The 27,242-nt window shown below is 41.7% G+C and overlaps 1 protein-coding gene across 8 annotated transcripts; it reads right to left on the bottom strand.

The window, feature by feature from the left end:
* Window positions 1-1,391: 1,391 nt before the first annotated feature.
* On the bottom strand, window positions 1,392-27,186 carry LOC117428136 (CREB-regulated transcription coactivator 3-like). 8 transcript variants are annotated; one of them, XM_058995299.1, is made up of 15 exons: window positions 25,803-27,186; window positions 18,495-18,605; window positions 17,713-17,841; window positions 14,702-14,763; window positions 11,211-11,273; window positions 10,272-10,378; window positions 9,038-9,076; window positions 7,777-7,862; window positions 7,301-7,350; window positions 6,835-7,052; window positions 6,353-6,618; window positions 5,463-5,753; window positions 5,244-5,327; window positions 4,872-5,076; window positions 1,392-4,696 (listed from the first exon to the last, which is right to left on the bottom strand). In XM_058995299.1, the coding sequence occupies exons 1-15, from the start codon at window positions 25,932-25,934 to the stop codon at window positions 4,494-4,496; spliced, it is 2,046 nt and encodes a 681-aa protein (XP_058851282.1). In that variant the 5' UTR covers window positions 25,935-27,186; the 3' UTR covers window positions 1,392-4,493. The 8 variants fall into 8 exon arrangements, with proteins under 8 accessions (XP_058851282.1, XP_058851281.1, XP_058851284.1 ...); XM_058995298.1 differs by having other exon boundaries at window positions 4,872-5,079; window positions 25,803-27,185; XM_058995301.1 differs by having other exon boundaries at window positions 5,463-5,738; window positions 25,803-27,185.
* Window positions 27,187-27,242: the final 56 nt, after the last annotated feature.

Genomic DNA, 27,242 nt, shown 5'->3' with positions numbered 1-27,242 from the left:
CTCTCCAGGTAAAATTATCTAGGAAGTGCAAGCATCACAGACCACCTGAAAGAAAGACATACAAACTGCTAAGAGTGAATAGGTTTGTAAATTGTGGCTGCCTATCCTCTCTTGGTTGTAATGAAGGAGTTCTCAAGTCTCCAGAGGTGAAAGACTAGTGCATTGACCCCCCAAGTATCCTAGTTTTAAAAGATAAAGAGGTTTTGTAATCAGGGAGTCTTAGCTCTCATTAACGTTATATTCCTCAGGTCTCTTGTCTATTTTTCCTGTCGGTCGCTTAGTTTCCTGATCCTGCCTGAATTCTATGAGCAGTAAAGGGAGTGCCAAGCAGGGGGGCCCTAATACCTGCTGCACAGGAAGTACAACTACAGTGTGGCAGCAGGTTGGACAGACTTCACCAGAATCAAAAGTGACAATAAACTCTGTAGAACTATAGAATGAAAACTAACTTGCAAGAGGTTTTTTTTATGATAGAGAGGAAATGGACCTTCCTTTAAATCACATCACAGTTGCTGGAGTTACTAAATCTAATAAAGCTACTCGGAGGTACTCAAGTTAAGTAAGCTGTCAGAAAACAATCCTCATTTCTTTTTTTAAGTTAATTTTATCTTGACAGATGGTATTATTTAAAAAAAAAAATACAGAGCAGCCTACAATAGGGCAGTCAAGTTAAGAGCTGCTGGATGGAATTAAAGTATATCATTGTGACATAATCCCTCTGCTAATTGCGTAGCAAATACTACCCTCGATCACGCTCTCATTAAAACTGAGGGGGAAGAATAAAAGCAATACTTTTATTTTAATATATATACCGTGAAGGGTAGAGAAGTGGTTTAGAAATGGTGGGCACAGTTAATTAAGCATTAATACAATGGTGTGTTGCACAGCAGAGATAGAAGGTTGTCAGCCAGACTTTTCTCTTCAGGCAGCTGTGAGGCAACAATGCCCTCTTTGGTGACTTTGTAGTACTGCACAGAGAGAACTGCTGACTGTGACTTGGCTCCAGCTCTTCTTCATAATGGAGCAATAAACCTAGTATTTGAAACATTTCCAAATCTTGCTACGGCTTCCAGCATAGCAGTCACATTATGAGAGATTCAATTAAAAGGTGTGGCTTGTAGTCTGTAAAGGGATGTTCTCTCACAGAACTTTGTGCAAATCAGTAAGAGTAAAACTTTATGAACTTTTTTTTTTTTTTTGCATTTAGAAGAATCTACAAAGTATTTATTATTGAAGAACAAAATACTTGCCAGCATCTCTAACATTAAATCAAATATGAAAACACGCAGCACAGCAGTGCAAGATTAAAGTGTTTTAGTGTGTGCGTGTTCTCATCTACAATACCGGCTTTAAAAAACAAACACACGTGGCACACAGACCAAAAGCATTCCTGTGTAGTAAAATTTTAATATCCGAAAAGAAAGATTTAAAAATGCCATATTACAAATAAAAAATAAATGTTAACACTAGTGGACAAGAAACATCTCTCTTTAAATAGAACTGTACATTGTTTAAACAAAAACAAAAACCATAGATAGTAACAAGACTTTAAAAAAAGTTGAATTCCTTCTACGATAAATTGATAACATTAGTAATCATAATAAATCATAAAATAGAGATACACACAGAATTAAGTAGAAAAGAATTTGGGTGACACATCTTTGATTGTGAGGTGTGAGAGGGTTGTTAGAATAAGGCAATAGTTGAAAGGACCAAACCACTCCTAACAGGAGGGGTGTTAGCACCTCACAGTCAAGGCCAGATCAACAGTAGAAGGGGGGGTTACAATAACTTTTCAATTTACTGGTTACAAAAAACAGGTTACAAACAGTCAGACATTTCGAAGGAGTAATTGTTTAGCAGTTGTATTCCCCTCCTCTGAATTGTGGGTGCTTGGTAAGGAGGTTTGTAAGCAGACAAGAGGGTATCAACTTTAAATGAACTTTGAGCCCAAGCTTTTTTATTGTTATTATTATGATATAGCTGCAAAAATATCCTCCTAAAAAAATAAACTCTTGTTTTACAAACGCTCCGTAGAATAGAATCAATTTGTGCCAAAAACAAAACTAGGAGGTTGGCCAGTAAAACTAGAAAAATGAAAGTGAATCAGTAATAATTTTGACAGTTTTAATACCACTTTATAAACACTTTGTAAAGTGGTGATATTTGAGGTAATAATTCCTGAACTTTTACCCATCTTGCACTTCACTTCACAATCTGTTTTTAATCAACCAGCTGCTTCTCCCAGTCACTGGCATGCTTTACAAAGGCACTGCTGAGGTGCTGTGACCTCGGAAGAAAACTACCTAAATAACTTTAACCTAATATAGTACCAGAAATCATTTTGCTCTATTAGTTGACCTATATAGCGAAGGGAAGTATGTGACAGACGATTTACTGCAGTATTACAATCGCTTACAAAGGTACATTACAGAACTTACACAAACTTATGTATTTATTGTGTACTGTATGTGTAATTTATAAAAGATCCACTTTCACATTCCTAGTTCTTTCTTCTGGTCTCTGAATTGTTAGACAACATGTTTGTCAAACACCCTTTAGCTAGGCCCAGGCCTTCTACTGGGGGCAGAAATCTGCTGTAAATGTGTTTGTTCCAAAAAACAAACATAGATTCAGCAGCTCACAGCTCAGCTTAGCCCAGTTGGGTTTTCTTTTCCTTGAGACTGCTTGTTTACTATTCCACAGCACCCCCTGGTGGGATTCCGAGCTAGGACAAGTTCTACTGCTAGTAAACCACATTGGTATTCAAAATATACCAAACTACTCATTAACGATGACAACAAGAAACAAAAAGACTTTTGCAACATTATAGAGAAAGGATACTGAGATCTGTCTGAAATCTGACCCAGAAACAATTCTACTCCCGCCCCTCTCCTCCAACTAGACGGTTTACTGGAAACCAGCTCAAGATTAGTGACTGCATTGCTATTCATTTAAATATAAAACCATCATATGATGGTCACTGCTCCCTTTATCACTGTGCAATCGAGCTTTTACTGTCTGAGCCTCAGATTCACTTCTTCAGGTACATATTGGATTCTTGTTCCACAGGTATTAGTCTCTCCCCCCCCCCCCACAGTACAGTTAGTCAACACACAGAAACGGGAACCTCGCTTAAAAACAACATCTCTGCCTTAACTTACCAAAAGATTTCGTATTTAATTAAAAAAGAAATTCACATGGAAAAAAGTCTGATTTCTCATTCCCTTAAAAGAATTTTTTTTTTTTTTTTTTTTTTTTAAATAACACAATTACAATATGCACCAAGAGGTACTGTGCACTATGTAAAAATTCAGCTTAAATTAAAAGGTATATAAAAATAGCAATTTAAAAAAGGGGAAGTCATTTTGGCCACAATAACTTATTCAAAGCAATGTCCTTCCCTTTTTACTCCTCCTGGTGGCTGCATGTTGTAACTGTGAGATTTCACAGAACCGCATTGAATGCGTTGAAAATGTCCCACCAAACCTTGATTAGCTGTTCAATCTCTGCAGTGTTTGGGTGGGAAATGTCCATTTGACAAAAATACTTGCTTAGATGCACTTTTAGGGTTATTCCATCACAGATCTCCTCAGTTAAACTCTACATATATAAAATACAGTTTTCACAATACAGGTGTGTTACTCGAACAGTGCTGGTGGTGTCCGATTACAAGAACAGATGCATTTAGCATCTACAGAGAAAGAAACCAGTTTACAAAGAATGTGATTCTCCAAGCTCTGAAGACCCTCATTCTATTTCCTTTATTTTATTTCTTCTGTGTTTTGCCCTTTTGTTTTTAATGCATTAAAAAAAAAAAAAAAATCTGCGTCAAACGACTTTGTACAAAAAAAAAAAAAAAGCTAAATACATTTTTAAAATAAAAACACTGGATTTAAAAAAATCTCTCCCTCTTGTGTTTAATTCTGCCAGATTTTCAGGTTATCGTGGAGTTTGACTGAGGAGAAACTCCATTATAGATATGTTTTTAATTTACAGTACAGGTCGGGCACAGGCCTGCCTTGGAAGGGTTTGGTCAGGTTTTAATCCTGCAGATGACAGACAGCAGGTTTTCGGGGTACTATAGTGATGGTATGATGAAGGGTATTTTACAGATTTTAAACTGTGCTCTGGTGTTCCAGAACAGGACCAGGGGCCACACAATCTTTGCTGGCGGTATAGAAGATGGCTAACCCTTCCACATTGCAGGTTGTTTGTGTTTTAGAACAGACACAGCTATCGATATCACACTGTCTCTGCAGATATTGGGATAGGAAAAGAATAAAACCTAAATAAAAAAGTGGCTGGACAGTAGTCGGGTCTGCTCTGTGGCTCTACAGGATCCAAAGCCCCCATTCCCTGTGTGTGCATGCGTGTGTGTATGTGTGATGCATGTGTGTGTGTGTGTGTGTGTGATGCATGTGTGTATGTATGTGTATGTGTATGGGGTGGTATCCACATTACAAAGCATCCTCTTCCCCGACTCCATCTCCCTAGAGTCTGTCACTGCGGAAGCTGTCCTCCACAGAGGGGTCAGGCAGGACCATGTCGGGGTCACTCAGCATGCTCAGTCCGTCCAGGCTGAGGGGTTCGATTCGCAACTCGTTGCCCAGGAACTCCCCCTCCGAGTCAAAGCACTCTGGCACCCCTGCCAGCGCGCTGCTGATATCCTTGGACAGGCTCGGGTTCGACTCGTCTGAGAAGGAAGAAGAAATCACCTATTCAGTACAGTCACGCAGATCACAGGCAGAGGGTCACCATCCAAGTCCTGATCAGGCCAAGCCCTACCGAGCTTCAAAGATGTGACCCGATCACAATCCAAAGTGCATGGTTGACCTGGCACTACTGGGACACCATCACCTGTTGCTTACCTGTTAGAATGATGTTGGGGATGCCTCCCCCGCAGTTTGAGAAGAACATGTTCTGCCGCAACTGCAGTGACTCCTGCAGGTTCCCGTGGCTCCCACCCAACCCCATCAGTGACGCCTGGGAGTAGCAGAGGTTCGACCCCGGGTCAAAGCAGCTTCCCCCCGGCAGTGAACTCATGGAGTTCTCCAACATGTTGAACTGGTCGAGCTGCTAGAGAACACAGCATGGTTAGAAAAGGTGTGTATTCAAAAGGGAAGAATCAGCGCAGCACAATCAAGAATCCTCATTTCTTAACATCCAAGCTTCTCTCGCAGCTGAACAAAATGAAACAGGGTGTCAGAATAGTTAGTGCATCGTGAATGTCACTCTCTTACCTGGTAAGACAGGGACTTGGACTGCCTGCCCGAGAGCTGGGTGTCCATGAAGGGATCATAGAAGAACGCCCCCAATGAGTTGTGCTGCAGAAAAGGAAACGGGAGAGATGAGCACGTAAATATACATTCCGTAAGGTAACAGCATTACAACATGAATTTAGTATTAACACAAACTACAAATAATAACGGTTCCATTAGTATCTGCTGCCCGGTACTCACATTGGCATTGGAGTTCAGATCCATATGAAGGTTGTGGAGGGGAGACACTGGCTGCTGCTGATGCTGCTGTTGCTGCTGCTGCTGCTGCTGTTGTTGTTGCTGCTGTTGCCCCGAGGAACGCTGGGAGCTCTGCTGTATTGGCTGGTGGGACTGCTGCTGCTGCTGCTGCTGCTGTTGCTGCTGCTGCTGTTGTTGCAAAGACTGCTGGGACTGCTGGTACAGGTGGTAGGGAGGGGGCGGCTCCATTGGCAGACTGCTGGTGTCCAAGGAAACGCCCTGAAAACAGGCAAACTGAAAGTCGTTAATTACAGCACACCGTTTATTATTCTTCTCATCATCATCACAACAACAACAACAATGCAAATGTCATGTTAAGTCAAGGTAAATATGTCCAAGGGTAATAGTTATTAACACTAAATGTTTAGATCTTTATAACCTTAACAGGGCTGGCATTTGAGTGAGCGATCCCGAGAACCCAACAGCTTTTAAATGGATTTTCCTGTTGCATGAAGAGAAGTCACTGCCTCGGAGAAGAAATTTAAAATTTCCTAAAATGGAAAATCAAAGCACTTTCTCCAGTGCCTCGCCATGTCTCGACAGCACATTGCTATTTATGTATTTTCATAACTGAATGAGCATGAGGGGTGCGAACTGTACAAATTTGCTTCAAAATAAGCTTTACTAAATAGAAGGGAAAAAAAACAGTACTGAAGTCTTTATAATACCCAAGAGCAAAGAGCCAAGGAATGTTATGAGTCTATGATAAAAAACTGGAAAAATATTTGGACTGGAAAGAAACCATGTGCAGTGTGACAGGAAGAGGGACACGATCAACATAATAGCATACTGGGAGTCAACGTAAAGCATGCGTGTGTGTCCGTGGTGCTTACCTGTGTGATGGGGGACAGAGACGGGGACATGGTAGGGGAGAGCTGCATGCCGAGGCCCCTGCGCTGCTCGGCCCCGGGGGACAGGGTCAGGGGGCTGACGGGGGTGTGGCGCCGGCGTGGCGTGTTGCTGAGGGCCCCCTGCTGTGGGTTGGACAGAGAGGACAGCCGCAGAGACGAGTGGATGGAGGGGTTGCTGAGCGATGAGTGCAGCTGAGAGTTGTTGAGGGTAGCCTGGATGGACGGGTTACTCAGGGAGGAGGAGAGTCCTGTGGGAACGAGAGATGTTGGTATCAAGAACAGATCAACGGCAATATAAATAGAGGTTAATTAAAGCTGGGACTGACAAGTCCAGTTGGCAAGCGAACTAGATCATCATTTAATCTGTTTGGTTGTTTTTGGTATACAGGTCTTCTACTGCGAGAATATCTCCTATAAACCTCATACAGCAAAGTAACTAAGTGGCAGCTATCAGGCAACTGCACCTTGCGAGTTCCCAATGCCCAGGTGCATCATGGCAGCGGGCAGGTTTCCTGTGCTGCTCCCTCCACTCAGGCTGGGGTACCCTCCATCTTCAGGGTCCAGGGGGGTGGGCAGGGGAGAGGGGAAGTGCAGGTTGGTCAGGTCTGGCAGTGATCCGCCTGTGTTTAACGTCCCCTGGAAATGGGAGAGCCCAGCATTCTGTTCCGGGGATGGGAAAATACTGGCAGAGGAAACGTTACAAATGTTTTTAAATCATGTTGTTGTTTTTTATATCTTTTTAAAGCAGTCCAACCACATGTGCACTTACATACAAACAATGAAGACATGTACCAACGCACAGTAAAATAGCCACAGTAACACAAATAAACAGTCTGCCTCACACTCTTTTTGACAGATAACGCAATACCTTTGCAGACGGAGTAAAATTAAATGTAGTCTTGTTTCCTATACAATTGAGGTGCAACTCACTTGATTCCAGGCACTTCACATGATTTGGGGCGTGAGGACAGAGACTGCACCTGCATCAAGAGAAAGGAATGAAAGAACTTCAGCATTTTGTTCTTCCCCCCCCAAAAAAAAAAAAAAGACGCAGAGTCCCATGTTTCCTTAAGGCACACATTTTTGGGGGGTTGTGCTTTTCCTGTGAAATACACAATCTTCTCCCACCCTTCCTTTTGCCCTGCAATGTCTTAGCCACAATCTATTCCACAGGCTGCTGAAAACAGGCAGACATGCATTTCCTCAATGATATAGTGACCCCTGCTGGGATCTTAAGGAGCTTATCCAGGGTTGGAGATATAAATACATAAAGACACACCTTAATGCCAAATTCCTTCAACAGTTCTGACATCCTGTTGTGTAACTAACCTTCCTCATCTCACATTATGAGCTGTTTAAGAGGCTGAGTTGTATTACCCTCTTGACATGCCCTTTTCTCCACTCACCTTCTTGGCCTCCCACAGCTGTTTGGGGAGTGGCTTGCTGACACCCATCAGGCTCTCCTCGTTTGCCAAGGCTGGGAACGAGAACACTGGACAAGACAAACAAGAGTTACTTTCCAGAGCAGCATTACCAGGAAATACAGCACTGTGCATGCAAAGCACAGAGCGACCAGCAGCATGGACAGACATAACTCCAGTCTAAACACATCATTGGAACAAAACAGCAGAGCTAACTGGGAGAGAAAGGAAAAAAAAAAAAAAAAAATCAAATCAAGATAATAGCAAAGGTACAGTGTACCAACAGGATTTTCAGGATATGCAAATAAACCAGCGAAACGGCAGCAGAACACTACAGCAGCTCACTGGGATGGGCTGCTTTGTCAGAGCAGCAGTCCCCTGGTACGCATCTGACCAGCAGGTGTTTAAAGGATGTTTTGCACTTTGTTGTGTTTCCTTGGCAACAGGAAACCTGTTTGAGTTGAGATGCACGCTGGGGCTTTTCTCACCAAGGACGTAAAATGGAAATGAATAATTCTACCTAAATATGACGTAGAACAAACACTGTCAGGAGAAAAACGAACAGCTGCCAAACAGGAAATGATGAAACGATTAACATACTATTCATTCAAAAAACGTGGAATAGCAGATATGCATGAGGGCATCTGTTTAATGACAAGTGGTGAAATCATACAGAGTGCTGCAGTAACTCCCATGCAAGGACTGTAAGCATTTCATTCAGTCTTAGAAAGGAAGTAATAGTGTAAAACAAAAAGGAATCAAAGAAACAAATCTAAAAAAAGGGCCCCGGGGGAAGGCTGGCCTCCTTACAGGACAGCCTCCCTTTAATACTGGGAGAGCGTGGCACAGCATCATAGTGGATTAACCCACTGCAACACCCAGCAGGGATGCATGCTTAACACAGAGATCAAACCCAAGACAGCAAAGAAAAGGGGGAGTTACTGTGGGCATGTCGACACAAGGACAAGCCAAAAGGATGGAGGGACGCAATCAGGCAATCAGACAAGGAGGATGACAAACAAATATTAAGAAGAAAACATGTCGTTAAATACGACATAGAAAGTCTGGCACTGAAGACAGGCATACATGTCTTGCACGTTTAGATTTACTGACGCAATCAAAGGCTGATCTGGAAACGCCTGCTGCAGACGAATTCAAGTCTTTCATTATCAAGTCTGGCTGCATTTCACAGAGGTCACCCTCCTGTATATTGCAAAACCCTTTCTCTTGTTCAGTAACCACTCACCATCTCCCATCCCGTCGATCTCGGCTTCATTAACGCTGACTGTGGAAAAATGACAAAATGAAATGGTAGTCAGTAAAACTCCCAGGCTAGACCAGCTGCACTCATCCCTAGCTCCCTCACATGCTCTGCACTGGCAGTGTATCATCAGGTGGTGTTCAATTCAATCGGAATATGCAGAAGCTTTAGCAATTTAGAAACAGCAATTGGTCTCTAAACTTTGCTCTGTCGTGTCTCTTTTTTGGCTTTATATGAAAGTCGACTCTGTGGATGTACTGAAACTGGACTCTGCAGCTTTAAACCTCTTCTGCCTTTCCTCTGAATGAGGCATCAGGAATGAGTAAAAATAAACATTGAAACCAGGGCCCCAGGGGACTAGGAAATAAGAACAGCATTGTTTTAAACAAGAGTTCTTAACGTTCCATAAATAAGGGTCTTTAGTTTTAATCACCACATCTAATTGCAGCTGTTAGACAATGTATCATTAAATAATCTGGTGAAGAATTGTATGCCTTAAAACAGTGACGCCCAATTCAAGAGGGATTGCCGTGAATAACTGGCTAACATATCTAATTATTAATAAAGGAGGGCATGCCGCGGGGCCTCTCACAAGGACTTTGTCCCAAGAAAGATAAGGGGCCGACAAGCAGCAAGAATGTCTGCGTGTTTGTATCAGAGACAAGGTTTTCTTTTACCCCAGACTCTGATCCAGCTGCTTGCTCAAGACAATCCTTTCACTTCTTTAGCTCTGTCAGCCTCCACAAACATGTGTATTAAACCACCCTATTCACAGCATAGGAGAAAGGGAGGATGTTTTGCAAATCCCTCCCAGAGACTGAGCTTGTGACCTTATTTGTGTCCAGATGGCCATGTTCATGCCCTTTATTGTGGCACTGCCTCTCCTATCACAAGCCACTCCTCAGGTCACAGCTAATTATCCCGGGGCCAAAAACCTACAGGCATCAGTCAGCCTGGTCCACCCTCTCCCTGTCTCTCAAGACGCTCTCCAAAACGAGATCTGAGACTGGAGAAATTATTTTAATAAAACAAAATAGATAAAAAGGAAAGGAAAAAGGGAAGAAATTCTCTTTCTTCCCAAAATAAATAAATGAACAAATAAATCCCCCCTCCATGCCCCCTGTGTGCAGACCTTTCTCTGATCTTGAAATACATACAGATCGAAACCGATCATCCCTTTGAAAGTGACGATGAAAAAGGAAGGCTGCGACTGGCTCACCGTTGCGTTGAGGGGGCGCTCTCGACATCTGCTGGTTCATACCCACAAAGGGGTCCTGGGGATTGGGGTTCAAGGCACTCGTGTGCAGAGCAGAGTCGGAATTTGTCCTGTTCAAGGGAGAGGGGTGGGGGGTATATGAGTTAGAAACCACAGAGACACTGAAGGTCAAGCTGCACACTGCTCATTTACACTGCTGTCGCTGTGAACAGATATTTACACCAGGGTGATTCTTTCCCTGTGTTGGCTTGAAGATACACATTCACTCATTAATTATTTTTTTTTTACCAGGTGGTGGTCCCCTTGCTGGTGGTTTGGCAAATTGATACAGTAAGCCTGTTTACTGGCCAGTTAGAAGTTAGAAGAATAAAAGAACATGTTAGTAATTAGAAAATACCATTTGGCCAACATTAACAAAAAGTACAGTTATAATGACAAACTTCATTACTCGGAATCTGAAAGATAAATTTCTGTTGGATATGAAATAAATTAAATATATACATTTAATACATGTACGACGGTACAGAATATTTTTGATCTACAAGCGACCCCATAAGAGTCAAAAAATAAGTAAGACACACTTTGTGCAGCAGATTAATTGATTATGCAAACGGAAGACAAGACACATATTCTACAATACATAAAAGCTGCATCTCTCTGCTGAGTCACTTTCAGACCACTGATCAGACATACTTTGAAATAGGGGACAGACTGAAGGAGATTGGTTGGAAGACTGTGTTGTGGTCTGTGTTTCTGGTTTTTGTGTCCAACCCGGGTATGCACACCTTTCCGTTTGCAGAACCTTGGCTAAAACATTGTTTTGTTTTATTCCCAAGAGAACGACAGTGAGATTTAGATAAAGACGGACAGGAGGAGAAGAAAGTAAAGATGAAAACGAATCTAGGGCTGATTCCTCTGTGAGGAATCAGGGTCAGGGTTCACCTGTTGAGCTGGGATAATAATCTAAATCCGGGCCGTTTCTCTTCGCTCCAGGATGGCTGCTCCCTTTAGAGATGGAAACATTACAGTTTACAATCCTGAATCACACCTTGCTTGGCGCTCATCGTGGTTAGTAGGCGTGTAGCAGAGGGCGTCAATGTGTAAAGGAGCAGCAAGGAGGAGATAGATGGCAGGCTGCTGTTTAGTGATTAAGCAAAGATCAAGATTGAAGGTCTAAGAGTAAGCAAACCAGAAGCTAAAAAAAGTAGAAATAAGATGTTTATGTTGCATCTACTGGTGCCACCATTTACTTCACAAGATATCTTTCTATGTTGACTGTACAGAGGTACAGTATCACACCATTGTAGCAAACTGCAAACAAAATATACAGGACTAGATAATTCCATAACAGCACCCTAAAATACATCTAGGAGGCATGTCGCCAGTTTATTAGGAATAGAGTGTTACTAACACAACAGAGTAAAGAAACAAGGTTTCTCTATCCCCTCACCCCCCCCCCCCCCCCCCCCTCATACTCATGAACAAGACAGCATACTGTAAAATACAGGACTAGGTCATGTAACAATTTACAAACTGCCTGCCTAACAGAACAGGAAAAATCATAATTGTCTTCTTTTATCAGTACACAAGTGTTCCTTTCTTCACTAGAAAATATACCATAAGCTCAATAGCATGTTTTATCTAAAGCTTGCTGTTTCTTCATCTGCTTGCTGGGGGCGATGCCCTGCTGAAAATAGAGAGGACTGACAAAGCATGTGCAAGCTTTGAGAGACCCGAATCACATGCTGCTGCCCACAAATATCTAGAATTCAACAGATACATTCTGCGATTGATTTATGTGGAATCTGTTGTGGTTTCAAGTTTAAATCCCACCTTCCTCACAGCTCCTTTTATGAGGGACTTTATCTTTACAGTTAAATAACAGTACTATCTTTATTTAGGGAACATAACAAGGGGAGGATTATGAAGCAGCAATCTTCAGGAAAAGCCTTGCATTACACGGTTGCTTTACCCTTGCCTTGACTCACCTGCCACATAGAAGGGCAAACAAAACTCTCATTTGAAACGTATCTGAGCATCACAGCCTTTAAGAAACAAGGCTGTATATTAAACGGGGATTTACAAAAAAGGACTCCGCAGCAGTAAAAAGAAACTGCATTAGAAATTGAATATTTTATGATGAGAGTGTTCCGAGTTATGGATGAACGACCTACATATAAAATGTTGCATGCAATTGGGGTTCACAATGTTACAGGTTGACCAATTAAGATGGAGAGCCGGCAAGCCTCCAAACAGACTTAACTTGATTAAAAGCATGCAGAAAACCTCTGTTTCTCCAGTTCATCTCTGGACCATTTATCAGTATGTTTACCCACATGTTCATGTTGCACTGATCACTCATTAACACACTACAGACCCAGCCAGCAGGCAGTATAGTCTCTCAACTTTGGCTCCAGGCCACAAGCCTGGTGTTGTGAACACTGGAAACAAAAATGGGATCTTAAGGGTTAATGCCTCACTAGTCCAGCAGAGGGGGTTAGCTGGGAAAAGGTGAGTTTGTGTGTAGGGAGAGCGTGAGACTTGAGAGGCAGTGACCCCTACTGCTGACCCTGGGCCAGCTGGACTCTTGAAGAGCTCCGCAGGGACAGACGGACATCTCTACCCAAACACAGCAATACCCAATATCTCTGCTCAGCAAAAACCCACAGGGACCACTGCACTGCCCCAACACGGATCTGCAAACAAACAGTCTCCCGAGACCATAGCAGCACTGCCCAGAAACAGACTGTGCCACATCTGTACCGCTCTGCTGGGACATACAGCATTGCACAAACAAAAACAGACACTCGCATCTCCCGGTTAAGAACTCCCAGGCAAACCAAACTGTCTCTATAGTACTGCTTTCATGCTGTACTTTGTTCTTTGCTGTATTTATTGATTGGTGTCAGAAGAGCTTCCCCTCACACACTCAAATATACTAACTTGTATGGTTGTTTGTGATGCGGATTAATGTTCACTTGGAACTAAACAACCCATTGGCACTGTGCCCTGGGAGACAGGGAAGGACCCTGTATTTGAGACGTGTTCAGATTATGGTATGCCTACATCTGTGCGAGATACTCTGTTTAGAACAGTAAGTTATTTATGCTTCTGTCTTGTACTGTCCTTGTTGTGTTTCCATTAGCAGTAATCACTTTTATTAAAATGCAGTTAAACTGAATTGAAAGTGCACTAAACTGGTAAAAAACTACAGCAAGGATTGGCCATTTACCTGTCCTGTATTAAAATATTTTTAGGGTGATCTTAAACAGCACCTGCAGCTTAATACTGCCTGTAGCGCAGTGGAACATTTTCTCAGCATTTGTTTTTGATATAAGACAGTTAAATTGGGCTGCTACTTGAGGAATCCCTGTTGGGGTATATTCAGTAAATAATGTCTAAACCCGTTTCAGACAGGCAGAGCACTGCTTCTTGGCAGCCTGTGCATGGTTGAAAAGCTAACTGGCTGTTCTCCAAGCCAGCCTGCAGTAATGTGCTGCAGATGTGTGTGTGCTGTAAACATTCTCTGCAGAGCTTGCCTCGTCAGATTTCAAGCAGCATCTGTCTCACAGTCGGCCCAGACAGAGACTCCAAATCGTTAGCATGCACAGCACTAACGAGCCAGGCATGGGAGGTTGCCACAGATTACCTGCTGGTCACCTAGCTTCATCACACACTCTGTCCTGCCTGGCTCAGTAAAGTACAGACTACAGAGCGAAGGCCATACATCTGTTGCACTTTTACACACAAAACAGATGCTTTCAGGACACTACCAGGTTAGGATACCAGTTATCGGGTATTTACTTCCCATTATTATCTTATCTTGACCACTCGTTGTCTCTAGAAAGCCAGACAAACAGAGTGGAGAGAGCAACAAAAAACAGAACCAGAGGAGTTCCGAAAGGAAAAAAAATGATATGTGCCATTTTGAAAGCTGTTGTGGTTAGTATTGCACTGTATGTGTGTTCTGGAGTTCAAACCTGAATAAAAAAGGCAGGTTAGAACTAGAGAGAATATGATGCTCGTTAGTACTTGGAGAATCTGCAGGGTTTTAAGACAGCACTTCAAACATACAACATTTTAGAAGAAAAAAGGTATTCATTTTAAATATACAATTCAATAAGCCTTTAAATAAATCATGTTTATTTTTTTTAGACTATAGGATTTAGAGAAAAAACTTAAAGCATTTGAATAGCAAAACATATAATAAAATATTTTTACTTTTATTATATATATATATATATATATATATATATATATATATATATATATAAAAGTTGATTTTTATATTATATATATATATACACACACAACCCCCCCCCCCAATGTAAACAATGTGGTTTTTAAGGGTTAGCCTGCAAGGTTTACAGGTAAACGTGTTTATGTGGGACTTTATCTTTAGGTTATAACTGAAAACAAAAGCCGGTGCTCACCTTCTCCAGCTGTTATCCGGGGGCGGAGACAGATACACAGATCCATACGGAGAGCTCTCGACGTTCCCGAGTTAAGGAATACCACTCCCAACACAGTTCAACCCTGACACAGCTTATCAACGTAGAAATCCAACAAGATAAAAATGACATTACACGCAAACGTTGTGTAGAAATTCACACACAAAAGAAACACTAGAGCACTTTGCATGCACTTGTGGTTATGCAGTGTGGTTCAAACTGAAGGATTGGGAGGCAGTGTGGCCTAGTGGTTAGGGAGGTAAGGTAACATGTCAGGTTGACCCTCACGGTTTTATATAACAAATAATAAAAAAAGAAATCCCAGATTATATAAAATTCAAACCCAGGCCCAGCATGACCAAACAGAACAATAACGCTGCCTTGATCAAAGGTCAGTGAAACAATGGCAACATTATCAAACACTAGCAAACTGTCAACACTAAGTTCCTTGCATTGTCAAACAGTGCAATTATGGAGAGAAAAAAAAAATACCATTCCTGGCAGTTACACAGTCAAACATCTGTCTGTGTTCGAGCTTGGGATACACAATACGTTCTTATATCTTATATCAAGGAGTATCACCACTGAGATCCTTAAGCATCTTGATTACATTCATCACAAGGAAACAGAACACACAACTCCTATGGAAGAGAAAGCCTGGCACACATTTTTCAGGTATTCTTACTGTCAAGCCGGAAGAGATGGACTAAAAGAAAGAGCTTTCTTCAGTTTTAAATCAGCTTAGAGTTGTTAATGCCGTGGGATGGGCAGATAGCCAACAACTCCTCTGAGACCATCAAGCCACAAAGACAGGAGTACTACACTAATGGGGGCTTACACTGTATAAACAATCCACACTCACCCTAATACCATCAAATAGTCCGGAGGAACAGTTACTCAATCCCCTGGATTTTGACCTCTTGCACTTGTTTTGGCAGATGCTTTAAAACATTTGTGGAAAACAAGACTTTAAAACAGAAAGCAGTGCGTAATACACAATGAAATGATTACAAACAATAAATAAAATGTATGAAAGTAGAACATTTCCGAGAAAGCAAAAGTCAGACGTCTATACCGAAAACAAAGTTCAACCTCTGATCTACTGTAGTGTGTCACCAGCAATTTACCTCTAGTTTAAACTCTTGCATAACAGTTTGTGCCGTTTCTGGTTTTACAGAAAGCAATGTTTGCACCAAGACTATTGAGCTAAGTCTAAGCCATGTACTTGTATGCATTTTATTTTCTAGTTTAATTTTTTTTTTTTTAAATGCATCTTATTTTTCTTTCGGTTAAGGTAGAGCATGATGCTTAAACAAAATAATGTCTTACTACTCTAACTGTTCAGAATTTATTCAGGAGGTGATACTCAATAAAAGGTGTCAAGTTTTGAAATTCTGTCCACGAATTGTGTGCATTCTTTTTTAAAAGACGCATTAAGATTAAAGCAAGCCCTGGAACAACCCTTGATCCAAGTAGAGCACTGCGCTCGGATGTTTGCATTACCTCTATTTTACTGCAGGTGTCTAACATGGGAGGACGAGAGCTACTGTAGCAGGACAGTAGGACAGAGAGGATCTGTTTCAGGTAGAAGGAGAAGGAGCTGCCAGATCACGACTGCAGAATCCTGACAGAGGTAACTCACTGCCTGAGATTACAGAAAGCAAGCGTGTCACGTCAAGACATTGGACTGCTTACATAAACCTGCTGCCTCCCTGACAGCATTTCACATACATTGGCTGTTTAAGGGCTTAGTGATTAACCCTATAATAAAGACCATGCTTTTTTAATTCAACACTAATCAAGTCTTAAATATTTTTGTTTATGGTTTCCTGCTCAAAAAACCTTCCTTCAACCACAAACAACAAACTAATGTAGATACGTAAATACATACTCGTAGCGTGGTTTTGAAAGAGTCAATGAAAAGAGAGTGGGTAAAGAATGAATCAAAATACTGAATACTCAGCCTTGGCCTGCCCTCACTCCCTCTATCTCTCTCCCCTTGAAGGTGAAACCGGATCTGAACAGAACACTTTCCCTCCTCCTCACAGCCCCCAATCCTCTTGAGTTCAAAAAACAAACAATAAACCAGCTAGCGGACAGGTACCTCCCAAATGTATTCATTCTCTCTCTCAAAAGGACAGAAACACAAAGACACACAATCAGGGGCTCAGAAGTGCGCTAGTCTATTCAATCAAAGCAGGGGCCCTTTGTGTGCCATAGTTAAAACAACACCTAGATGCAGGGGTGTGCACTTTCATTTTGGTCTTTCAGGGTGGGCCTTCCTTCCACGATATGTATATACCATTTACAGACCCCACCTACAACCCATAAGTGTGCACAAAAACGTACTGTGTTTAACTAAATAAGAACACACACGCCCAGCATAAACACACACACACACATATATATAGTATATATTATATATACTGTATACATACACACACCCATACAAACATGCTCCCACAGTTGTGCTTAATTGCCCTCTATACGCTGGGTTGAGGGAATAAACATTAACCATGACATTATACTATGTAGCTGCTGTTTTTAAAAGGGCTGATGTCCTCGCTTGAGAAGACACAGGCCTTGCCTGCAGGCCTCCTATTAAACCAACATTAATCTCTCCTGTTGGTTAAGTGGAGCTGTTGGAAGGCTCTGGGTCTCAAAGAAAAAAAAAACAGGTTATCAATTAACAGCACAGGTGCAGAGCAGGCTCACTGGATCCCTAAACAGTACAGCATTACCACACTTCATGCAGTACTATTCTGATGGAGCAGATGCTGTTGGCTAGACTAGGAGTGCTCAGTACAAAGCTGCTGATCCCAGCCCTGCCTATTCAGGCTTCTTAATTGCAAATATCCTCTCGCTCTCTCTCTCTCTCCCTCACTTAGGGATGCTACAAGAACAGAGCCAAACATAAACAACCTGACACTCCTAATGTAAGCGACGGCTGCTACTCCGAGTCAGCAGAGCATCACCGGGTCAGTAAAGGATATCTGGCGTCCGAGCTTGTCTGCAAGTCGCCGGTGTGGAGAGTTGAGTCGGCTGCGGTCTCGACTGACACGCTCTACCAGCCCGTGGTGCCGAGTGCCGCGCATGCTGTCCAATCCTGGTGTAAACGAGCCCTGCATGGCAAAAGGATTGGAAATGGATATTCCATAGCCATACTGATCCACATTAGAAAATGCTAGTTAGCTGAAAATCGTATATTTGCACACAAATTTGGGGAGGTACAGTACAGTATATATTGTGTAATTTCTTTTGAGGCGCTACCAATAACTTTATCACATGGATCACTTTATCTCAAAAGGAACACATGGCTGAATTTGGAGATGAGACAAATTAAACTCTGGTGATCAGCCTCCTTGGATCGCCAGACATTTGCCTGACTAGGCTAGAAATCGACCTCAGCAATGGTTGAAGCAGCCTTTTTTACACACACTCAAACTATAAGGTTTCCTTTGAGTAAGGGGAAAATGTAAAGGGATCATCCTTCGGGAAAGCATGCTAACCATTTTCAACACCCTAATGATCCTTGGAAATAGAAGAATTTTGCCTAAAGCTAGAATGGCTCATGCAGTCTTTTGATTCAAGTTGAGGTTAAAGTTCAAAAATGCAAATACGTGCAAACATTGTGTTTCAACGGTTTTACAAACAACTACATGTAGATCAGGATAGATGTATTTTATTTTTAATCCCCAAAAATGCTGCAAACCGTCAATGCAGCTGTATGTCAGAGAAGAAAGTGGGAATTTCAGAACTGTGTCTTGCTGCTCACCTGAAAGTCTGCACTAGTGTTGCCGATCTGATTGACGTTTGGCAGAGAGCCGCCATAGTACTGCGCCCGGGTTTGTGTTAGCTGCAGCTGCTGAACCTTCTGGAACTGCACCTGCCAAGAAAGAAACACAGCAGTCAGCCCCTGCACTGAGACGGGGGCAGGCAGGGGAAACAACAAGGGCTGAGGAGCCAGGGATGCATTCAACTAAGAAAAGGATTTTGGACTTTCTTCTGTCATTTGTTCGTGGCTAGAGTTTGCTAACAGGCGAACGATCTGGAGAGGCTGCGCAGTGGAACAAAAAAGGCTACTGAGGAGATTAGTTGACTCTGGGTGATGGACATGTTTTTTATTTTTATTATTTATATGGACCCAGAGGAAGCTCAACAAATTATTTCAGGTATATTTTATATTTAACTGCAATTTATTGATTGCAAAAACAATAATAATAATAATAATAATAATAATAATAATAATAATAAAAGTATTATTATTATTAAAAAATATGTATAATACAAAATGTTCGTGGAGCACAGAAGTGTTCTACTAACGTTCTCTTAATTGAACGCACCCCAGCAGGCAGCAAAGCCCCTTGGCCTGAGGTAGGGACCGAGAAGCACAATGGCCTTATGGTTCGAGAAGAAGGATTCAAAGGCATTCTGTTCTGGTAGTTAGAGGCGAGTGAATGGAAGAAAGTGTCTATTCGCCAGGCATCAAAGAACCTTATCCATGTCTTCTTTGAAACAATAATGCATGCTCAAATGTCCCATACCAATGGTGAATGAGCAATTTTTTTTTCAAGAACTGCAGATTTATAAAACCCTTTATATACCGACTCCCAGACCCAACCTATTAAACTAAGCCAAGTTGAGTATTTTGCTCCCCTGCCTTATACAGTGTAGCTTTTCTCTGCAAGCACGAGGTAAACAACCAAATCTTCATTACGATCAGGAATAGGCAAATTCAGATGGTCGTTCTTACACACGCTAACCAAAGGGCAGAATTTGAATCTCAAAGCCCCACCTCATTCTCTGCCAACAACAGGCCAATGCTGTACTCCATTTCTACCGCTGGAGCCATACCTTACTCTCTGATCTATAGCTTCCACATTGCTGTCCAATACTTCAGCTAATTTTACACCATACCCCAGCCCTTTAATCGCTGAGCACAAAAAAAACAAAAACACACACACACACACTCAATACCAGTTACTATACTATTTGTAGGTTTCACTGCAGAATCACTGGAGTTTTGAAGATATCTAGAGTACCTCTTATCCATCTGTGATGAGACTTGCTAAGGACTCTCTTTGCACACGTTGAGAATATCATAGTCTGGGGCTGTATGGAAGCAGTCAGTCTGCCTGTCAGTTATTATGTAGATACAAGTCAAGAGGATCTACTTTCTCGTCTTACTTACGGCTCTAATGTGGGATTTACAGCAGTGACCCAGGACTAATGTCACCGATATGCTTGTTACTCTTAGCTTCACCCTTTTGCACAGGGTTCAGCACTGCAGGGGCAAACAAAACTCCTGCTCCTGAATCTAGTTACCATGGCATGGTTATTTTTAGCAAAGGTGTTCCTGGACTTTCCGGTTTTTGCTCCCAAATTAAACACAGCAGTCAAGACCCAGCCCTGGTACTTACAAGCACTGTTTTTGAGTGTTTTAAGTGCTGTGTGAATGGGGTCATGTTTTTTATTGTTGCCAGGTGACCACTGCAAGACATTGGAATCAGTGTGTTTGTATATCAATATATACACACACACACACACATATAAAGTATATCAAATACTGTATACCTTTACATTTTTTTAAGAAATGCTCTCTCCAATTAATATGACAAGCCAGCTGAGGCTGAAAGTGTATAAAATGCCTACAAAAGCACAGCTGGAGTGTACAAATGTCTCCAAACAAACATGACACTGTACTTCATAGTGTGCATGGTGCTGACCGTACTTCATAGTGTGCATGGTGCTGACCGTACTTCATAGTGTGCATGGTGCTGACCGTACTTCATAGTGTGCATGATGCTGACCGTACTTCAGTGTGCATGATGCTGACCGTACTTCATAGTGTGCACGGTGCTGACCGTACTTCATAGTGTGCACGGAGCTGACCGTACTTCATAGTGTGCACGGAGCTGACCGTACTTCATAGTGTGCACGGTGCTGACCGTACTTCATAGTGTGCACGGAGCTGACCGTACTTCATAGTGTGCACGGTGCTGACCGTACTTCATAGTGTGCACGGTGCTGACCGTACTTCATAGTGTGCACGGTGCTGACCGTACTTCATAGTGTGCACGGTGCTGACCGTACTTCATAGTGTGCACGGTGCTGACCGTACTTCATAGTGTGCACGGTGCTGACCGTACTTCATAGTGTGCACGGAGCTGACCGTACTTCATAGTGTGCACGGTGCTGACCGTACTTCATAGTGTGCACGGTGCTGACCGTACTTCATAGTGTGCACGGTGCTGACCGTACTTCATAGTGTGCACGGAGCTGACCGTACTTCATAGTGTGCACGGTGCTGACCGTACTTCATAGTGTGCACGGTGCTGACCGTACTTCATAGTGTGCACGGAGCTGACCGTACTTCATAGTGTGCACGGTGCTGACCGTATTTCATAGTGTGCACGGTGCTGACCGTATTTCATAGTGTGCACGGAGCTGACCGTACTTCATAGTGTGCACGGTGCTGACCGTACTTCATAGTGTGCACGGTGCTGACCGTACTTCATAGTGTGCACGGTGCTGACCGTACTTCATAGTGTGCACGGTGCTGACCGTACTTCATAGTGTGCACGGTGCTGACCGTACTTCATAGTGTGCACGGTGCTGACCGTACTTCATAGTGTGCACGGTGCTGACCGTACTTCATAGTGTGCACGGTGCTGACCGTACTTCATGGTGTGCATGGAGCTGACCGTACTTCATAGTGTGCACGGTGCTGACATACAATTGTCCCATATCCTGTTTTCTGTCAATCATAATCTTCAAACAAAATGGGAGAGAATTATTTTGAAATGCATTATCTGTAATACATGAAAAGTATTACCATTCTGACTATAATAAATGCAGCCAACGTAAACACATTGATTAATGGCATTTCACGCTGTGCCAACAGAAATCCAGAGCGGGCCAGATTTAATTCTTAGCACCAGGACACTTGCCTGCAATGTGTCTTTGTTGACAGAAAATATGACAATATGAAATCGTACAAAGATAAAGTAACACTGCAACTAAGCACTGGAAACTGAAACAACATTCACCCCTTCCTTCAAGGATCTTTAAGAATCTTCAAGAATCTACAGCTCAATATGAACTGCTGACAGATGTTATGAAAGTCACTGCTTATCCTCCCCACTGTCTGCTAGCTTTAGCTCTGTTTGTCACAGTCATTTTGAACAGAGGAGAAAAGGTTAAAGCCTGGGCACCAGCCCAGAGGTAGGACAGTCCTGCCCTTGACAGGGTACAGTGCAAGAAAACCAAGATGACACCAACTAGGCCTCAAGGACTTCTGTGCTTTGATACTGGATTAACCCCAGTAACATACAGAGCATTGTCACACAATGCCAACACACCATTATCACACAATACCTTCTCTATCAGACCTGATAATGCTTTATAGAGGATACCTTTCATTTTTTTTTTAAAGATTCCTCTGTTGACCTTCAGGGCTGTCCGGGGAACTGGCCCTAAATATTTATCGGACTTGCTGCATCCCTCCATGTCAGCTGCGCTCTTCAAGCTAACAGCTGCTGACTGTTCCCTTGACCAGGTCTCTCACCCTGGGAGGTCAGAGTTTCTCCACTAGTGCTCCTACATGTAAATCGTTTGTAATCATGTTTTTATTTGAGTTATTGTCATTGTACTTTGTATTTTTTTTTTGTACTTTTTCTGTAAACTGCTTTGGGATGGCATTGCCACGAAAGGCACTATATAAAAATACATTGATTGATTGTTTGATTGAAATATTGTAACCTGGCCAAAACAATAGAAAATACATTCCAACAATGTAGAATTGTTGCACTATTCAGATTATTTCATTAATGTTAATGTTATTATTTGTTAGAATTAAACAAATGTACAATATTTAGGTTGCTATTTGATGTGTTATTTTATTCTGAAAACAGCAAAATCACTGCTCAGAAGAACTGAAGGTTCAGTGGGCGTCCTCCGATCCCACGACCAAACCAGTTTCCTCTTCTACACCCAGGAACTCGACAACGGATGTCAGCGAGCTACTGGGCTCTGGAAGGAAAAGGCCAGCGCTGCAGGTGTCCTGTCTGAGCTCTACAGGCGCCTGGTCGGCAGGGTCCACTGTAGCGTGAAGAGGAGAAACAATCCCTTCCTTATTTGCCGTAATGCGACGCTCCCTCTGGAATCTCAAGCAAAGTCTGTTGACTTCGCACAGCCAGGACGTGAACCTGCGCTCCCATGACTGTAGGACTCGCCCTGTGGTCGTGCTTTCACCAGGTGAGCCACACGGGGACCCCTCCAATAAGGCTGCTTTAACATGCCCCTCAGCCCATAAAAACCAAACAATGACTTTCTCCTCAACCTTATGATCCTGTGTTTCAGCCCAATGGTGGGTTGGCTTTGAGTCACCATAAGTTCAGACTGAATGTCTTGAGCAACCTGAGACCTCACCCTTTGTCTCAGCTCATGTCTTTTCAAGTGGGGTAGGGGCAGCTCAAACGTGTCTATTAAAAAGCTCCCAATTTGACTCACAGGTAGCTACAGTATGAAGAAAGGTTAAGGAAGTGTGTAATATACTCCCTGGAACAATAAGATGTATTTAATAAACTCAAGCAATAGAAAAACATTATTAGGCACTGATTTCATTCTTTAAGAGACCTTGCGGCAGGTTTATCAAGGTTTGTATTACATACAGCAATCACAAAATAAATAAATACATGTATAAATGATAAAGAAGATCTGGAACAAACTGTACACATTGACAAGGGGTCTAGATACTGTGAGAAAGTTATGAGGCGTAAATTAGGAAGAGACTTTATTTAAAACAAAGTTAATCTTAAAGCTATAAAATAAATTCCATTGAAAGCATGGAGCAAAAGAGAACAAGATAAGTTTATTTTGAAAGGGAGAACTGTGTTGCAGCCAGCTAGTGCAACACAGCAAAGTTTTTATACCAATAATAATAATAAAAATAATCTAATCTGCTGTTGATGATCTACGCTGGAGATCTAAACACATTTTTCACTTTACAGTATTAGGAAGAATTCAGCACAGATTTTCAAACGGATTCAGAATTACCGGCCTTGAACAGAAATGACGTGCACTAGCATAAAACAGCTAGATAAAAGTCTCCTGCATGTTAAAACTAAGTAAACAGAGTTTTGGCTTGGTTAAAGCACAAGTTTTGACCTCTCTGTTATAACACGTTTCCATTGGTTTTATGGGGCACGGTGGTGTCCTTCAGACATTCAAACTGAGATCCTGTCTAGTCTTAACCATAAAGATCCCATTAGGGACAGGGCATCCTTGAAAACAGGATCTTCACATATCTAGCCAGGTGCAGACATATCTTCAAATAAATAACCATGGTCTTAAGAGAAAGCCTCTCGTTGACTAAAGCAGCTTTTGTCACATCCACACCTCCCACTATAGTAGTGCAGAATCTTAAGTGTTTTGAGCAGATCAATCACTAGACTGACACAGCTGAAAGCGACATACTGTACTACTTGTGCACTAAGCCAACTCTGACATGTGTGTGGGTACGGGGTGGGTGATACAATACTGGTCTTTACTAATTCCAGCCAATAACAATCCAGCAAAACAAAAGAAAACTCAAACAAACAACTTTGTTTCCAAGTCCAGGACACACAGTGCAAACACTGTACTGTCTAGCAGTAAAGCACTCCCCTAGAGAAACACAGAGAAGCAGTGTGGCACCCGACTACAACACTGAATCATAGCGAGATGCTATAAATCACAATGCATATCATGTTATACAGCACAGGTCATAATGTGAGACAATGCATATCTGGGAGCAGCACTTTTACTGTACAACCAGCAGTGTTGGGTCAAGTCTAATCCAATTCCATTTCCAATTACTTTTTAAAACCAATTCCCAATTGCAACATCAATTCCAAGTCCTTCACAGAAATGTCTTTAAATGAATGGGAATTGAGTTGGAAAAGGAACTAGAAGTGAAAAAAAGGAATTGACCCCAACCCTGACCTCCACTAATCCAGTCAGAATGGAACACCTCCACTCCAAAAACATGTCAAAAATGTACACATTAGAACAACATGACATCCATCTAGCATGGGTCATCTACCTATAAGAGAACAATACAGGCAGCAACATCAGGACCACAACAATGCAAACTAAATATTCTAATACAGATACTGGCACCCCAATCCAATAATTATAACAACATACTTATCAAAGTATCCATCTCTCTCTCTCACTCTCTCTGCTCCACAGGAAAAGATCTGCTGACAAAAAGTGCCACTCCCCTGAAAACGAAAACCCACTTCTATAAAATTTCTCTCAATGAACTCTGTGGAGCTCTGGATATCAGATGCCTCTTAATCTTCAGCAGCTGCATTCATTTAACTGCTGATCATGAAGAGTGTATGTCTCCTTATCAGCAGCATTACAGCTGGATACAATTTAAAATGTAACAATTCTGGCGTATTCTGTTGACAAATCATGCCCAAAGCACGCGTGCACAGTAATGCAGTAACATGCACGGCAAGTTAACGTTGCATATGTTTATTGAATAAGCAAATTGCTCTCCATGCTGTCCAAATCCATTTATATATCTATATACATAAATTTCTTCTTGGGGTCATTCATTTATCTTACCAACAACCTTATAGATTTTCATTTATAAACAGAATAAAGAATGACAGGTCAGCCAGTGTGTAAACTCGTGCATTTTAAAACATGATGTTAAATGGACACTACATGGGGGGCATTAAGTGCAAGTCTACTTTCTCCACTGCTGCAGAGAGAACCGGTATATGCTGTAAACCATTTTAGGGTCAGATTACAAGACTCATAACACTTACTTTACACCTTGCTCAATTGGGAGAACAACATTTTCAATGTGACAGGTGGTATCTAACAAGCCCTACCTTCCACTCAGAGTATGGAGTCCTACTCGTATACACTCATCTATACCACTCACTCTCTAGTGCACACGGCTGGAGTTCATATTCTGTTTGTTTGCGTTATCAAACAACAAAAATAATATTCGTCAGTCGCTGATAAGCCAACACATGATAAACTGACATCGGTTAAATCTCTATTATTAGATCAATTTGCTTACCCTGGAGAGAGTGATATCTGTCATAAGCTGCTCGAAGGCCCGAGTCTCCTCAGCCTGTTTCTGGTTGTGCAGCGCAATTTTTTCGCTGAATTTCCGTGGGTTGGTGCCACCTGAACCCGGAGATCCTGCCATGACGCAGGCCGCAAAGTTTCACTAGTTGAATATGAAATATTTTATGAAAATAGAAATCTACCAATAGAAATAGCATATAAGAAAATATATTAACTATTTCAATGCAAGTTTCTCAGTCCCATATTCGCTGCGCCATTGTTTGTTTTCCAATTGTTTTTTTGTTTTCTTGTTTGTAAACAGTGTCCATATACATTTATTAAATGTACATTTTCTTTTGTTGTAAGATTTAAAATATCCAGGAGCCCAAACCCCTCCACATTAGTGATGTTAACGAACATAAAAATTATTCCATTTTTTGGAAGCCAGCATTTTCTTTTTTGTAATTAAAAATAAAAAAATTAACAATTATAACCCCCTCAATATAGCAAAATACATGTTATTTAATTTGTTGAACCTTTCCAGCAATTGGGACTGCCATGCTGTAAAAAAACAAACAAATAAATTATACTGGTCTAGAAGTCTATAAAATAAAATTTAAAAGTTTGAAATGTCTTTGAACATGATTTGTTCGGTTAATAAATGAACAAAAATAAAGTATATATTTTTGTCAGTAGCTTGTCATTGGTCTTCCCATTTCTTTCCCAAACAACTTCAATGATCTTAAAAATATTTAATTTTTTTTTTTTTAAATCCAGAAATCCACAATAACAAAACAGCGAATACCCAGTTATAAAATCCTCTTCGTTGTGATTGTACGGACTCCGTATTACAAAATCACACACGGCAGTTGCAAATGCACGAAAAATATATAAGATTTGCTCAAATACTCCATAAGTTTAAAAACTGTTTTTCAAAAGTTTGTTCTAAAGAACGCAATTAATATGTGCGTATATATTTAAACAGCAACTCCAATTTCAACAAGTGTCCGATGATGTTCAACAACAACAAAAAATAGAAATTCCGTCTGTCTCTATCTCTCTCTGTTGGGAAAAACACGGCGTGTAAAATTCGGAACAGCGGATGATCTTGTCTGGAAACAAATCCACTACAGCCCTGATTGAAAAAAAAACTATTTCTTTATGTTTTACAATTCATTGCATGCTGTTCGCCGTCCTGTCAGATCGGTAGGGGGTGTGTAGACTCGCTTCAGCGGCTCCTTCAGCTCCTTCATTACTTCTTGTTATCTCGTAATCACCGTTTTCAGGCTCTGACCCTGCTTTCCTAGTCTCTTTATTTTTCTAAAAACCTTTAACCCCCCCCAAAGTGATCCTGAGAACACATGAAAAACACCAGGCAGCTTTCAACTGCGAAGCGACCTGCACCCCTTTGATGACCACAAGACGGAGACAGTGAGCTCTTAAAGGAGAA

The sequence above is a fragment of the Acipenser ruthenus genome, chromosome 21 (assembly GCF_902713425.1).
Source record: "Acipenser ruthenus chromosome 21, fAciRut3.2 maternal haplotype, whole genome shotgun sequence".
NCBI classification, from domain to species: domain Eukaryota; kingdom Metazoa; phylum Chordata; class Actinopteri; order Acipenseriformes; family Acipenseridae; genus Acipenser; species Acipenser ruthenus.
The sequence above is the reverse complement of the archived record's forward strand: the minus strand, read 5'-3'. Positions and strand labels throughout refer to the sequence as shown.